The 16,480-nt window shown below is 28.2% G+C and overlaps 1 protein-coding gene across 1 annotated transcript in view; it reads left to right on the top strand.

Moving 5' to 3' along the window:
- CPT2 (Carnitine palmitoyltransferase 2) overlaps positions 1 to 16,480 on the top strand; it is a 56,390-nt gene that overhangs the window by 17,193 nt on the left and 22,717 nt on the right. Inside the window, exons 3-7 of the mRNA XM_067273020.1 lie at positions 3,567 to 3,775; positions 4,966 to 5,025; positions 8,501 to 8,604; positions 11,862 to 11,995; positions 13,000 to 13,202. Of these exons, the coding sequence (XP_067129121.1) occupies positions 3,567 to 3,775; positions 4,966 to 5,025; positions 8,501 to 8,604; positions 11,862 to 11,995; positions 13,000 to 13,202 (710 nt within the window). The remainder of the gene's footprint in view (positions 1 to 3,566; positions 3,776 to 4,965; positions 5,026 to 8,500; positions 8,605 to 11,861; positions 11,996 to 12,999; positions 13,203 to 16,480) is intronic.

Raw genomic sequence — 16,480 nt, 5'->3', positions numbered from 1 at the left:
ATTCGCGTTAGCGTGCCAGGCCTGGACTTTAAGCGTGCACCGAATTAAATAAAGACAATATTTGTCAATAGAAAAAAACCAAAGATTTAATTAATCGTTTAGCAATAACTATGTACAATATTTAGTAAAATCAAACAATAATTTATTCAAAGAAATTCAACAAAGTCAACCCGACAATTCTCGATTCAAATCTATGTCTAACTTAACTCTATTCCCCTTGGGAATCCGACAAAACCAAAAGTTTAACTTATAACAATAATTCTTATAAACTAGAAATCCTAATCGTCACCTCAATATACTCGGAACCTATTTCCTTAAACTCTCAAGACTTTCTCAGACTGTCGATCCAAACTTCGAATCACTTCAAAATCACCTTGGAACTACTCGAGATCCTATCGGACACCTCTATTACTGCTGCGAAGCTCACCAAGCTCGTTGCTATCAGAATTCACCTCTCCGTCTTCACTTGAGACTCGGGATTTATAGTGTGAGGTGACGTCACAATTCTGAATGCGGTCACTCCCCTCATTTACATACTTAAATGCTAACAATAACGTTTTTCATCGTCTGGCAGCCCTTTTTCCGACAGTTTACTCACTAACCTTTTACATTATTTGTTGTTACAATTCTTTCCGGGACGTTTTTATTACTTAAGGTTTAGCGAGTTTTATTTCGTGCTTGTAGGTTCTCCCCCCCCTCTTCTCGGTGCGGACCTATTCTTTGCCGCTCGGGGCGCGAAAATGTGCGTGAGTCCTATGGCGCTTTTCTTTCGTCGGTGAGTTGGGTTTTAATTCTTCTCTGTTTAATTACTGAAGGTGAATGGTGAGGAAACCTTCGTCCTAACAAAACATAAGCCCCAAACAAAAATAGAATAATAAGCAAAATAAAAGTAAAATAAAAATAACGCTCGGACTTGGTTCCTTACAACTTTATAATTGATCCAGCTGTGGACAACACTACCCATAATTAAAAGTTAATGGCTAACTATTAATACATTTGGTATTAAGCAGTAGAGGTCAATGGATTGATACTCGCATTAAGACTTCTAAAAGATTGATGAAATTATTACACTAAAATATTTAAACAGTTACTGACTGTAAATGTATGCATAATAACTGTAGCAACAATCATCACTGTACATCAATTTACATATTTATATTCTGTTTTTACATCATTATTTTTATTTTTATTATTATATTCATACCAACTGTCTTCTATTTTTATCCCTAAATTATCATTAATTTTAATGATATTCTTTCCATACTGTTTCTGTATACTGTAGAATTCTTTGTAATGACAGGGATAGGTTTCCTGTTTTAGAGAAATCAGTTATCTATAAGAATCCCTTCAACACACTTAAATAGGTTCAAAAATTTTTTATATAGGGGTCCCAACCAGAAACCTGTTAAGCTGTTTTGAAGAGCACCAAGATGGCATCATAAATAGTATATTCTCCACCAACTTCTCCAGGAATGTATTGGAATGTAATTTTATACAATTATTGTCAGAAGCTTTCCTCCTGAATGTATGGATTGTAGAATTATTATTCTCTGGAGTCTTTACCAAATGATTGCCATAATTAATCGGGCTATTATTTTGCTATTATTAATAATTAGAAATTAAGTAATTTGGTATTAGAGGTAGATGTTAGGTGCCATCTCTTATGTAAATTAATAATTATAATAATAATTTAATAAGTTATTAAATAATTTAGAACAGTCTGGAAGAAAAGAACTAGCCTAGAGCAAATTCTGGAAGTGGGAGTCTGTTCTACCAGACTGTAATGAGCCTACTCTTGACTCTGAATGATGACTGTCACTTTTCAAAATGTTAAAATCATAGTTTATATATTTAACAACTTTGTGTAGTTAGATTCTGTAGTTAAAGGAAATTGGCTGTAATTTTTATATGGTTACTATTAACAACCATCTGAGCATATACAGGTATACCTTGTCTTACGTCGGTAATTGGTTCCAGGGGAGGCGACGTAAGTCGAAAAACGATGTAAGTCGAATTTACTTATGTAGTTACGACGTAAGTCGTAGTTTCGACTTACGTCATACATTTAAAGACCGCTAAATAAGACGACAACACAGAAACACAGATGTTTTCATGTTTCGTTCTCTAGGATTTATGATGATTATATTAACATTTACTGTAAATATACATATTTTAATATGATTTTATGTGCTTTTAACACTTTTCTAGTGATATTACGATTTCAATGTTTGTGGCAGACGGATTTAAAGTTGAATAAACTGACTTAAACTTGATTTTTATTTTTCCATATACTTTTTTGACAAATGACGTATAATCGGGAACATTATCGGGAACGACATAACTTGAGTTATACCTGTAGTGTGTATTATGTTACTTTTTATGTATTTAAACATAATTTACTTGTTTGTCATATTGTTCCCACTTGCATCTGATCTAAAAATTTTGTAAATTTATTTGAAAATCATTAAGAAAGTGCAAGTTTCATTTAAGAACTTCTGTTTGGAATATGTTGCCATATCCATTTAAATTTTGTTAATATTCTAAATATATTTTGTTCTGCCTGAGGACGACATGCAATGTTGAAAGTACTTGTTTGCATATTTTTGTTTGAGTTAAATTAATGCCAAAAGATAGCGTGTTTTTATTACTTGTACAAATTTGGTATTGAGTGTGAATATCATTTTAATTAACTTATAATTACTACAATAGAGAGATTTTATTGGGTTTTAAGGCATTATCTCTCTCTTAACATAAAATTATTTGAAAGAAACAGATGAAATTAGAGTTTTGTTGAATCTTAATCGCTGCAAGCAAAATCTTCTTTTGATTATTCCTGTATTATGTCTTGTCAATTACATAACATACCCACATGCACTAAGAAAGGGAGTGACATATTTTTCCTATTTCATTTCTGCTCTAAGTTTCTTTTGATTTTTTTTTTTTATTTGTCAGTTGAATCCCGGCGATTAAGCCCTATTGTCACATTGTCTGTAACTAGATATACTGATACAATGCAAAATTGTCTGGTATCTGGGAAGTCTTGCAACATGAACCATTGACATCTTTAGTATTTTGCTTTTGAATTCTTTAAGTTGTCAGTCTATTGGAGTTTATATTTGGTTTTGTTTTCAGGTAAGATAATTAATTAATTCATGGATTCTGGTTTCTCATATCTATTTTATCAGTTTATAAACTTTAACATCAGTTTCAAAAATAAAACAAATCTTTGAAGTATAACTGATATATGAAGAAAATTATAGGAAAAAATTAATGTAATTTGGAAAATTGATCTGAAATTTTTTGCAATAGAATTATATTTCTAACTTAAGTTTCTCTTATGCCATATATTTTTCTTCTCTGTTACTTGCAAATTATTTCAGTATTTTATTTTTGTTGTTATAAGAATAAAGTACTGAAATAATTATTGCACATTATAAACTTAAATTTATCACTGAAGAAATTTTTATTACATTTTTTAACTTAGAAATAGTAAAAAAAAATTTTAAATGTGAACTTAACAAAAGTATATAAATTTATTTTATAAACATGTTTTTATTTATTTTTAGTTCATCACATAATGAACAGAACTATCAATTTTTACAACAAAGCATTGTTCCTACAATGCATTTTCAAGCTAGTCTTCCTCGTTTACCAATTCCAGAATTAGAAAAAACTTGTGAAAGATACTTAAATGCTGTTAAACCTATTACAAGTGAAGAAGAATTTAAAAGAACACAAGGAATTGTTGAATCATTTAAAAATAATATTGGAAAAGGTTAGTAATAAACTTAATTGTAATATATTATAGTATTGTAATGAATGTGCATTATTTTTAAAAAGATTTTTTCATCATAGATTTTAAATGAAGTCCTTTTTGTAAATTATGCTTTTAATTAAATGCATAATGCTTTTAATTAATATGCATAATGTATATATTTAATTTGAGATTAAGAAAACATTATTTTCACAGTATTACATCATTAAACAGTAAATATTATTTTTTTATATTAAGAAACATACATACGTGCATATATATGTGCATACATATAATAAATTTGTATTGCTTTATAAAGATTTGCTATAAATAATTATAAATATACAGTCGAGTCTGCATAAGTTGACACCCCATGGGGAAGTGGAAATGTGTCGAGTTATCCAATGTGATGACTAAAGCAAAGTTGGAAAAAAAAACCACAAAACTACAATTAATAAAATACAGTAGTGCATTATATAGTAGTATTGGCTTACAATACATTGTGTCCTCCATTTACAATTACTCTGTAGATGAAAAACTGAAAAATTCGTTTAGTGTTGTTTGTTTTGAGCACTTAACTGTCTCGACTTTCTTTTTCAACGATCACGAACGCCTTGAAAACATCGTCTTCACAATTGTCAATTGTTGGCAAGTAACGTCTAAGGATTCTTAATGCCTCTAGCATGAGACAATGCAAAATTGGATTCTGGTGTGATGTTGATGTAGATTGTATATTTTCTTTTTGTTTATCTGTTATTATTTTATACATAAAAATACATAAAATGTTAAAGGCATTTTTATTAATATGTAAATATACATATATTATTAAATATATTAATTATATATTAATAAATAAATCGACTCCCCCTTCTGAAAAAAAATTAGTTTGCACCACATGTGCAGAGTAAATTCATTTTTTCAGGAGGGGGTGACGACTTATCGGAGTGTGGGACAGCAAAAGTATGTCGACTTATCCAGTGGTGATGAGTTAAATGGTGTCGAGTAAACCGGAGTTTTTTAACATTAATGCCTATGTAAGTCGGCCGGGACCACAGAAAAGTGACTACTTAACTAATGGTGTTGAGTTATCTGGGTGTCGACTTATGCAGACTCAACTGTATATTTAATTTGATTTTGTCAATTTATATTATAACCAATTTAAGTATTGTATCACTGAAGTAACTGATAAATATATACTTTTTCTTTTTTAGTACTTCATGAGGAATTAGTTGAGTTAGATAAGAAAAATAAATTTACAAGTTATATATCAGGTATAAATTCAATATTTTAGACATTTAATAAAATTATTCATGCTTCAGAAAAATTAATAAAATGAGTAATAAATAATTAAAAAAACTTAAACAAAATTTGTTAAAATTGTTCAATATATTAGAGTATTGATTAAGGGTTTTTTCTGATAGATTCTTTTATTCCTTAAGAAGATTAATTATGATTAATTGTAATTTTTTTAAAACTAACATCTATAAATTTTATAGTTGTAGTTTCTATTATTAGTAACTATAGAAGAAGTCCAGTACTAGCAAAGTACAGTAGAAATCACTAATTTGGACTAATTGGGGAAAATCTAGTATAAATTAGTGAGATTTAATGTTATCAAGCTTCTAATCTAAGGACTTATCACATCTTTTGGGAAATGTTTTTAATTGGACACCAAGATACTTCTCTAGCTGTTCTACTTTATTAAATAAGCATTTCAGACAGTTCTGTTCCTCTTCAGTTTTAAAGTAGATACTTTTTGGGTTACAAGTTCTTTTACATCTACATTACTTTTTTAAAAAAGAAAAGCCATAAGTATAGTATATCTATATATACAAAATTTTTGATTTTCCTACATTATATAAAAATATACTTGCATTCAGTTAATGAGTTAGTGAGGTTTTTAGGTCATATGAGAATTGTATCATCTGAAAAATACACTTTATTAAATCAAATTTTAAATGAACAGTAAAACAAATAGTCGCTTACAATGCAAAAGTAGTAGTAGCAACATTCTTCTCATTGCCACCATTTACTCATTTTGACTTAAAAAAAAGAATTTTTGTTTGTGATTCCTTTATAAATGTTTCTTGAACACATCTTGATGCAAAGATACAGCAATAGCTGCTAAAGCCTGGATTAAAATTGACAAATTTATTAAATTAAAAAGATACACAATGCAAAATGATAGTCTAAATTATCACAAATTCTGAATTAATGATGTACAAATTAGCAATCTTAAAATTAATTTTTTATACTGTTTTCAATTACTTTTGATTTTAATTTTTTATATATAAGTTTTTCTAATAGTAAAGAATTTTATTTTAAAATAAGACATTACTATCATAAAACTGTATGTAAAGGCTTATAGGAAATTATAGAATAACCATAAAGAAATAAATTGAGAGCATTAATTATATTAAACCACTGAGTATTTTCTTAACATTAGTCATAACGTAATGAATTAAACAATAAATTGTTAGAAGATTCAGCAGGCAGAAGGAAACAATTGCTGAATGAGGTGATTGATCACATTGAGAAAAAAGGAATTAAGCATAATAGTTCATAAAATCTCTTGTATTGACTTCAAGGTTCTGAAATTTCAATAAGATACAACAATTTAACAATAAAGTCCTGCCTTTTAATGGATTATCATGAGCTTTTCAAATAAAATATTACCTAATCTAAATAAATGTATTTTATAGACACACTAGATGAATTTCCTTGATTTACTGATGTCTTTTCTTCAGATTCTTCACATTAATCCAACCCAAACCCAACTAAATAAAGGAAAGCTTGTTTTTCTCCTGTTTTATATTTATTTTATCACTGGGCTATATTTTAGCATCTTGTTTTATGAAGACAAATGGTACCATTTCTTAGACCCTTCATACATAAAAAAAATTAAATTTTACTACAGTTGAGTAGCTAATATATTAGAGTAGTACAGGTATGCGTCGTCATAGTTCATAAGTCTTAACCATATTTATAAATATTGTACCAATATTTACAAAAAATAATAAATAAATAAATATCTGCCAAATCATATGCTTGCTAGGCAAATAAGTTTCTGTCACCCAAATGACGGTTGCCCAGTTAACTGTTGCTCACTTGACTATTGCCCATTTGTGAATTGCCCAGTTATTGTGTATCTTGCCACCAGGTGTATATTATTGGACATACCTCCAATTTAGACTGTAGATAAGGATGAGATATGTAAGGCACAAGAATAAGAATCACTCTGAAGTTCAGGAATGAGCTTCTCAGAAGGATGAATGTAAAATCAACTAAACCAACTTGGAAGTAAAAACAAAAGAATCTATTGAAAAAACAAAATATAACGTTAAACTTAAGTTTAAAATTAAAATTTAAGTCTTATTTAAGTATTAAGTATTAAATTTTCTTAGTTTTACTAAGACATAATTTATCAATATGGTGCTTTAGCTACAGTTTTTGTCAGAAATCAGTCTTTTACCAAACATGTTATATAAACAACCCACAATGCAAAAAAGATTTTTATTTCAGTTAATGTATGATTTCTTACTTTGCAGTTAAGAATTTTCCATCTTTGTTTGAGAATCTTTTGCATTTATTGTAGAAAGTTGGCTTTTGTTTGTTTTTAATAATACTGGGATTTCTATATGAAATCCTTGTTTTCTTTTAAGAACTCAACAGCATTGTAAAATCAACTACAAATAAATTGCCATTACAGAGTAATTATTTAAATTTTTTTTCAATTGAAACAATGTTCTTTCTGATTGATACATCATTGACACCTGCATTATATGGCACACAAAACAGATTATATAGCCATCAGTGGTACATATTGTGTGCAGTTTGTACAAATGTGCAAACTGTACCCAATATGTATGCTTTCAGCCACTGATCTTCTTTAATATAAATTGTTTGCACTTTTTGATGGAATGCATAATTTCACACACTTTCACATCAACTTTCTACAATAAATGCAAATAAGTCTAGAGTTGTAACCAAAATTCACTGGGTAGTCAAAGCAGTGCACAAGATTTTCAAAGATGGAAAATTCTTAACTGCAAAGTAAGATATCAAACATTAACTGAAATAAAAATTTTTTTTTATATTGTAGGTTGTTTACATAACAAGTTTGGTAAATGACTGATTTATAACAAAATCACAATTTATTTTATGACGTTTTAGCTATGTCTTAGTCAAAGTAAGAAAATTGCAACTGCTTCTGCCACTGTTTTGTTTTAACAAAAATCAAGAAAATACATTTTTTAAATTCAAGATTATTGTTTTAATATTAAATGAGACGTTCAAAAAAACAGGTATACCTCATTTCATAGTTCCAAGTCTTCCAAAAAAGTAAGGGGAAAAAATTATAACTGTGCATAACCATGAAAAGCTTAATGAACTGAAAATAAAGCAGAATAATGATAGTCATATACATGACTATCATTATTCTGCTTTATTTAGTGTGCTTTATTTGCTTCTTCTAGTATGCTATCAATAACCATAAAATTATAAACATTAATTAGCCCCACTCAAAAATATTTTAAAGTAAAAAAATTTTTGGTGTTTTTGAATTTTCTGAATAGATGGCTGCACAATAGGGTTTACACAGATGCCATTTGGGCTCAAACAAATGTTTTTGCAAAGTTTTTTTTTGAATTTTTTGATGAGATCAGAATTTATATAGTTACCCTGTAGTACTCTTTCTAAAACATATATAATTTGCTTTTTTTCATATAATTTTCATATAATTTTCAGGTCCATGGTTTGACATGTATCTAAAATCTAGGACACCCATAGTTCTAAATTTTAATCCTTTTTTGAGTTTCAAAAATGATTCTAAGCCAGCTTATAATGATCAGGTATGTTTATATTTGTGTAACCTTATTGTAAATTCTTTTAATTTGAAAGTATCAAGTAAATATTATAATATATTATTATTTTATATTTACTACTACTACTAATAATATATTATTAATTATAAAGTATCAAGTCATAGATTAACTTTTGTAATAAGAAATTATCATATATTCAAAAACTCACTATATACAAAAGTGCAAAAGTAGGTATACAGTTGTTATTATGGAAAAAACATACAGGGAGAAAATAGAAAGAAAAAACATTTATTTTTACATACAAATTAAAATCACAAATAAGAAATATGGACTAATAAAAGATGATAAATAATAATAATAATAATAATGATGATGATGATGATGAACACCAAACATTTGTATTTCTCAGATTCTCAGAAAGTTGGCTTTTGTCTGTTTTTAATAATGCTGGGATTTCTACATGAAATCCTTTTTCTTTTAAGAACTCAACAGCATTGCAAAATCAACTACAAATAAATTGCCATTACAGGTATTCAACCTTTCTCCATTTTTTTCTCCATTTCGTTTTTTCCATAATTGTATCAAAAACAAATTGTTTCCAGTCTTTCCTCTGTAACAAAGAAGAGCTAAAGATAGTACAACCTCTGATACCGTTTTTTGGGCTCTATATCACTAAAAATAGCATGTCTCTTTAGAAAGCATGGCTTTACTTTGCCTATAGCCCCACAACCAACACTAAAAAGAGTGTTATGCAATGATAGAGATACTCTTACATTAAATGAAAAATCGGGAGTCTACAAAATTCTATTAAAACATGCACTGTCAGGGGAGGAAATTACCTACATAGGGGCTACTACCAGAATGCTACGGTCCTGCATCCTGGAACATTGAAAGGATATTAGAAACAATAGACTAGCAATGGAGTTAGCTAAAAAGGTACTTGACCAGGATTATCTACTGCTTTGGGCACAAACTAAATTACTTAAGCGGTGCAATGATCAAAGAGAATTATTCATATGGGAGAACTTCTATATATCCGCTGTAACACCGTGTAATACACTGACCTTAGAAATCCCACAACTGTGGATAACATTATTCAAATAATTTAAATTATAATTTGCTTTCTCATTTGTAGCACAATCAAATATGACACACTATTGCTTTTTAAGTATTTTTGGGGATGCTTCTTCATTTGCAGTGTGTTTCTATAAATTTTGAATATCTTTCAATTTTAAAATCAATTTTTTCTGAATTCCATCCATGTGCATTAGATAATTTCAAAAGTCTGTTTAAAAGCCAAACATTCGAAAATATTTGTATTTGATTTGTTACCTGAAGATGGTAGCTATGAGCTATTGAAAGTGCTAGCGAATACATCTAAAATCTAAAAAGTCGTGATTTGTAACACTGCAACACTGAAGTGTTAATTATTTTATTTATTTGAACGTTGGCGTGAAGTGTATTTTATGATCATTATGAATAAGAGTAATTGATTGGGTCAGATTTCAAGAGGTAATTTAGTTTTGCCTCCTATTTTAAGCTGGGTATCAGTGATTTCATTGTGCCAAGACAGCACATAATCACATTACTTCTGTGTAGTTTACAAAGTTGATATCCACTATGCAATACACACTTCATCTGTATACTATCTGCTGGGAAGAAAGGAGAGTAAATCAAAGGTCAGTGATGATGACGACGACATTTTAGCAACATACTCTTTGTAGAAAAAAAAGAAAAGCAAAACAAAACATTGCTTTATTATTATTTTTATCAGTTTTTATCTTTATACTTTTCATATCTTTTATCAAAAATTTCTGGAAAATTGCAAACTTTTATTAATTTTTTAATTGATGTATTCATTCACTGAAGTGTTTTGCAGAAAGTGATGTCAAACTGTTTTTTTTTTTTTTTTTGTTGCTGATTGATTGCATCTGATTTGTGCAATGAAAAAGTACATCCATTGTCAGAGTCTAATTTGCATCTAACCAGATTTAGATGTAATTTTTTTACAGATCATGCTTGTGCAGTGTTGAAAGCATTTAAATTACATGGCAAATTGCTTGTGTGAATCCCAGCTTTAAACTTTTTTTAACTCTTTAAGTAACATGAAAACATTTAAATATCACTGTGTGGTTTCATAGACTACTTGGTTTAATTTGTGTTTAGGACTGTAATGTTTGTAATTAAAGTACTTATTTGATTTGAAAAATAAGAGTATTTTTAGGAATATGTTTTATTTATACAAATTAAATTATTTTTGTCTTAAATATGTCTGTACAGATTTTGCACATTCTTTGACACAGGTACATAGGTTGATTGGCATTTGCCAGAACTAAGGTATATAAGTTGAAAAGTTTAGTAATATTACTTACATGCAGTGATCTCTGAGACTGGAATAAAATGTAAATTACTACAGATTATCACATGCATTGCATTTAAACTGGTAGATAGTAAGTTTGTTTAAAGCTATAGAGAAGGACAATTTTCTCTGCTAACAGGAAAGAAAGTTATAGAAAAATTAAATCTTTAAATCTCTCAGGCCACTCCATGTTAGTTGAGGGTTAAAGGAGGTTTAGATGCTCCATTATTAAAAACTAAGTTTTCCCAAATGAAAAAGTATTTTAAAAGTTTTAAGTTTAAATTAATTAAAAAGCTAATTTGAGTTTTATTCATTTAATATTTAAATATTTAAAAATAAAATTATTAAAAAGACTAATATATATGTAATTAAAAATTATAATGGCTATATTTTTTGTTTTATAATCCTAAAGATCATAATCTTATAAGTTGAGAGTTAGTATTTTCAATTAAAAAGAAAACTGAGATATTTTAATATCTAATAACAAGTAGTTTAATAGTGAGTCAATTACACAAAATAAAATCAGAACAAAAATGATTAACTATAGCAGCATTTGTTGGCAATGATGGTATGAAATTGCAAACTAGAGCACACGAGCAGAAGTAAGGTAGAGAGATGAATTCTAATTACTCATTTGTAGACGGATAAATCTTGCCTCTGATGAAGTGTGCAGAATTTAAATTTCAGTAATATAAAAGAAGTTCTAAAGATAAGTTTTTTAGTCTAGTGTTTTGAAAAATGATAAGGGTTTAAAGAAATTGATTTATTCTTTGAAACCTTGTAACCCAGTGTTAGATTTAAAACTACTCATTTTTAAAAATATAATAAAAATTTAAGTTTCTATTAATAGAAGTTAGATAAATATAATTTCAGTTGTTGTTGGTTTGGAATTTATTTAATTTAAATTTGAATAATTATTTTTCAGTTGATTCGAGCAACAAATATGTTGATTTCTTCTCTCAGATTTTTTAAATCTTTAAGAGCTGAAATATTGGAACCTGAAGTTTTTCACTTGAATCCTGAGAAAAGTGACACACCTTTTTTTCGAAAAATTGTTAGGTATGATTTGTGAAAATCAAATATATGTAGCATATTTTTGACTTGGATTTAAGAATAATAACTATAAATAATATACATTAAATATAAATTAAAAGCAGCAATAATTAAATTTTTGTAGGAATAAGATTTTTATAATATTACAAGAAAAATTGTTATAAAAATTACTTCTTTCAAATTCATTTGTGCAATTTCAATATTATGGTATATTGTATTTATTCAGCATAGAGAAAAGGCTACGTTCATAAGTGTAATTGCATAAGTTAATTTAAATATATTTAAATATGAAAAGGGTATTTGGAGATTATGATTCTGATGTGAAATTTTATGGATAGGTGCAACATGTTTCTATTCTGAGTAGACAAAATGAAATACCAATAATTTTATTGGTTAGAATGAAGCAAAGTTTTTAGTGATCTGAGACTAGAATACACTTATTTAAAAACATTTATCATATGAAAAGTTTTTGTGGCTCATAACAATCATCTGTTGCATAAAGTCACTTTTCATCATAATTACTCTCTCAGAATGCCAGTATATTAATGCAACAAAAGCTAATGAAGTTTAAATGGGTAATTTTTTATTTTATTTATATTATTGTACTTTTGATTACTATTCTAAAAGTTATATAAGAAGTTATTCAAAATTCTTTGAGAAAAAAATGTGAAAATATTAATAGAATAAAAAAAAAAATCTTGAATTTTTTTCTAAAACATAAAATTTTTCAAAGACGGTATTGTAAAACTACATTATAACAGGAAAATTAGGTAAATATTGATATAAAAATAGTTAAAGCTATTTTTATAATGAAAAGAATTTATATAAATCTTTCAGAAAATTCCTTAACTTCAAAAGCATTGATAAACATTGAAATTTGTGATATTCTAATTTTAAGCTTTAATATTAAAAAAGAATAAAATAAAAATGATTTTTAAATTCAATTAAAGATTGTATTATGAAATACTTTCAATTATTATGATTATAGCTTTGATTTTCAAATTTTTAAGGTTTTTCCCAAAATCGATTTCATGGTATGGTGCTTATTTATTTAAAGCTTTTCCTCTTGATATGAGTCAGTTTAATAATTTGTTCAATTCAACAAGAATACCTCATCAGAATAAAGATGAAATTAGAAGAAATCCAGCTGGCCGTCATATTTTAGTATTAAGAAAAGGTCATTTCTATGTTTTTGATGTGTTAGATAATGAAGGTAATTTATTATTTATTGTTAGTTACATTTGTATATTTTTAATACTTACTATATTTTATGTATTTGCATTTTTAATGTTTTTTTTTCTTGATTTTTTTAATTTGGATTATTGTTTGCATGGAGGTGTCTTTTCTTGCAACTAGCTGTCATACCTGCAAATTTTTTTTGAATGAAGATTATTATTAATACATTTTTTTTTTGTCATTATCAATTTTATTTTTTTTACTATTAGTAATCTGCTTTAATGATTAAAATTAATAAGAGTTTTTTTAAGAGTAATATATTGACAAAATTTTTGATAAACTTAATAATAAAATTTACTTTTTACAATTACAGCATTATTATTAGAGCAGAAAGTTTTCGCCAGTTTTTGGACCTAAAATTGTGGTGAAAATCACCAATTTTTTGCCTTAAATTTGTCAAAAAAAATTGCCAGTTATTTATTTCAAAAATGAGTTAAAATGAATTACACTTAGATATTTCAAATAATCCTCACTTAAATTATGATGTTGATCATTCAATATCAATGAATATAATGAGAACGAATGTTCAATGTCGACTACAGCTAAAGAGCATATTCGCTATTAACTTTATCACTTAAATTCATATCAAAAGACATATATTTGATAAGATCAGGATTGCTTGACAAAACTTTTTCCAATTTTTGAGAAGATATAGGATAACCAGAAACAATTTCTTTTGTATTTTCAATTAGTTCGGCTTGTTTAGTTACACTGAGTCCTTGTTCTTCTAGTGAAATTATAATATTTGATAGCTTGACAAGATTACAGAGATCAAATAATTCTTTCTTGAGGTTAACTTTCTTCTCTTGCAATAGTTTTACCAAAACATTTATAGCATTTGAATGAGATTTTTGTTTATAGTTCAAAATGAAGCACTCAACAGTATCAAAATTATCGACATAGTACTTTACAGCGTTTAACCAAGACCCCCAGCTAGTGATAATTGGTTTTGGAGGAAGATTACTAACTCCGATTGCATTCTTAAAATCGTTTTGTCTGTGGTGTTCTATAAAAGTGTGGCAGTACGGCCCGCGAATGAAATGTACAGAAAAGGACACTGCAATGACTACAATACTAGTCAATGTTCCTTTATTTCACTTAGAACAAATAAGGTTCTTGTTGTTAAGGAATCCCAACTGATTTACAATTCGAGGTGTGTTAATTTTTAAGCGCGTAACAATCAGTCCCTCGTAAACGCGTGATTAACCTAACTTAAATCTAGCTTAAATCTAACTTAATATTAAGGAAAAATAAGAAAGATAGGATAGCAGAAAGGTAGAAGAAAATGAAGGGATGATTCACCCGGGGTTTTCTCTTTTTCGGCTGATACGTATTGATACTTTGTGTAGAACCTGGGTTCGACGATAGTGGCTTTTTTTACTGTCCTTTCTTCTCTCAATTATCGGGGTTCTCCAATATGCCGGTCTGTACACTTCGGTTCTTCACTTGACTATCGCACTTCTTTCCTCTCTCAGAAATCATGATTGAGCCTCGCTCTTTTCGTCCGTCTTTCTTCGTATCTAGTCGAAAAGTGACCTCTCTCTTAGCCACTTTTTCCCCAGGCCACACTACCTGCTATTCTCCCTACCGATTCTCAGAACAGCTAAACCAGTCCCACAGCGATAACGGTCATGGAAAGTTTAAGAAAGAATAGACAAAGGAAAAAGGAGGAAATTGCAAAAATAAGATAGGATTACAACTATATACAATAAAATATATATATATACAATATGGCCGACGGTCACATGTCTTTCTCTTGACTTCACAAAAAACTTCATTTCTGATATAAGCGAATTTGTTAATTTGTACTCATTCTGAATCCTAAATGCAATGTTATGTAAGGCATGAGCGAGACACGTGACGTGATGTACATTTGGAAAAATCAATGAATTTTTCTTAATCTCACTTACTGCCTTCATCATGTATTTTGCTTGATCTGTCACTATTAACTTCAATTTTGAATATTTTAAATCATTTGGCCACAATTTTCTAGACACGTAGAGTATACATTCTTGTATTATAATGCTGTCAATTATTGAGTGAAATGTCACATCAATTAACATTGATTTTGCTTTCTTGCCATTCAGTTTTCCTACAAGCACGTTGACCACTTTATGTTGCACTTTGTCACTAGTTTTGTCAATAATGAAATGGACATCATGTCCATTAATTTCATCCTTAATTTTTTCTGTTACTGAGTTGAAGATAGTTTTTTGATGTGCCTGTGGTGCTAAAAAAAAATAATGCAATGAGACTTCAAATAAAATCATATTTCAGCTAAATTATGAGCAAAGTCACGAACAGCTGCATCAATTTCAATAAAATAAATGTTTCATTAAAAAAACTAATTACAAGTAAAAAAAATACCTGGAACACTTTTGATCAGCTTCATATATTTCTCGAGAAACAATCTCAGTTTTTCATTATTTAATTTTTCAAGTGGAATATCTGCACTGGTGAATGCTTCAACCATTTCTTTATCAAAATCACTTCCATTCTCAAACAACAATGTTTGTGACTGTAGCGTGTTATGTTTCTTGTGTTTTGCACTGTTGAGATGTTCTGAAAGTCGTTTCTTAATTGTATCATGTTCATAGTTGACATGTGTAGAACACTTAACACAGAGAATTGTTTTTTTGGTATGGCAAAATATATTTCATATATTTCCACCTAATTCCTTAATCATGAAATCAATTTTAAACTCAATTGACTGTTTTCTAGACATTTTTGCACGAAGCATATGGGAAACTGACGATTTTGCCACCTATCGCCAAATTTACCAGTTAGGGTGAAAATTGCTGATTTTTGCCAAATAAACTTAGTCATATTGAGACCAGATTTTTAAATTAGTAATAATTGAAAGATGATCATTCCAGGCGAATATAGCTGAGAAATTTGCCAAAAGTGAAAATTTTCGGCTCTAATTATTATATATTATTGATAATTTAATTATATCTGTTTATCTAAATTAATGATACCCAAACTTTTTGTTATGGTGGACCAAATTACACATAAGTTATAAGAGGGTAACCACAAATATTATTTATATACTATATGTATGTATACAAAAATTAGGTTTCTTTCTATCATTTTTAAGTGATGCCAACCATGATTGGACACCAATGATCTAGATGATGATGCTACAAATCTTGTTATTTTGAGAATATAATATCAGATTGTAATTTTTTACAATTATAATAAATTTCATTTGTGCTAAGGCAAGCCTTGTTACAGGAGGTTAGTATTAACACAGTT

Source organism: Centruroides vittatus, unplaced genomic scaffold (genome assembly GCF_030686945.1).
Source record: "Centruroides vittatus isolate TY-2023 unplaced genomic scaffold, ASM3068694v2 contig_460, whole genome shotgun sequence".
In the NCBI taxonomy this organism is placed as follows: Eukaryota; Metazoa; Arthropoda; class Arachnida; order Scorpiones; family Buthidae; genus Centruroides; species Centruroides vittatus.
This window is presented reverse-complemented; position numbering and strand designations above follow the sequence as displayed.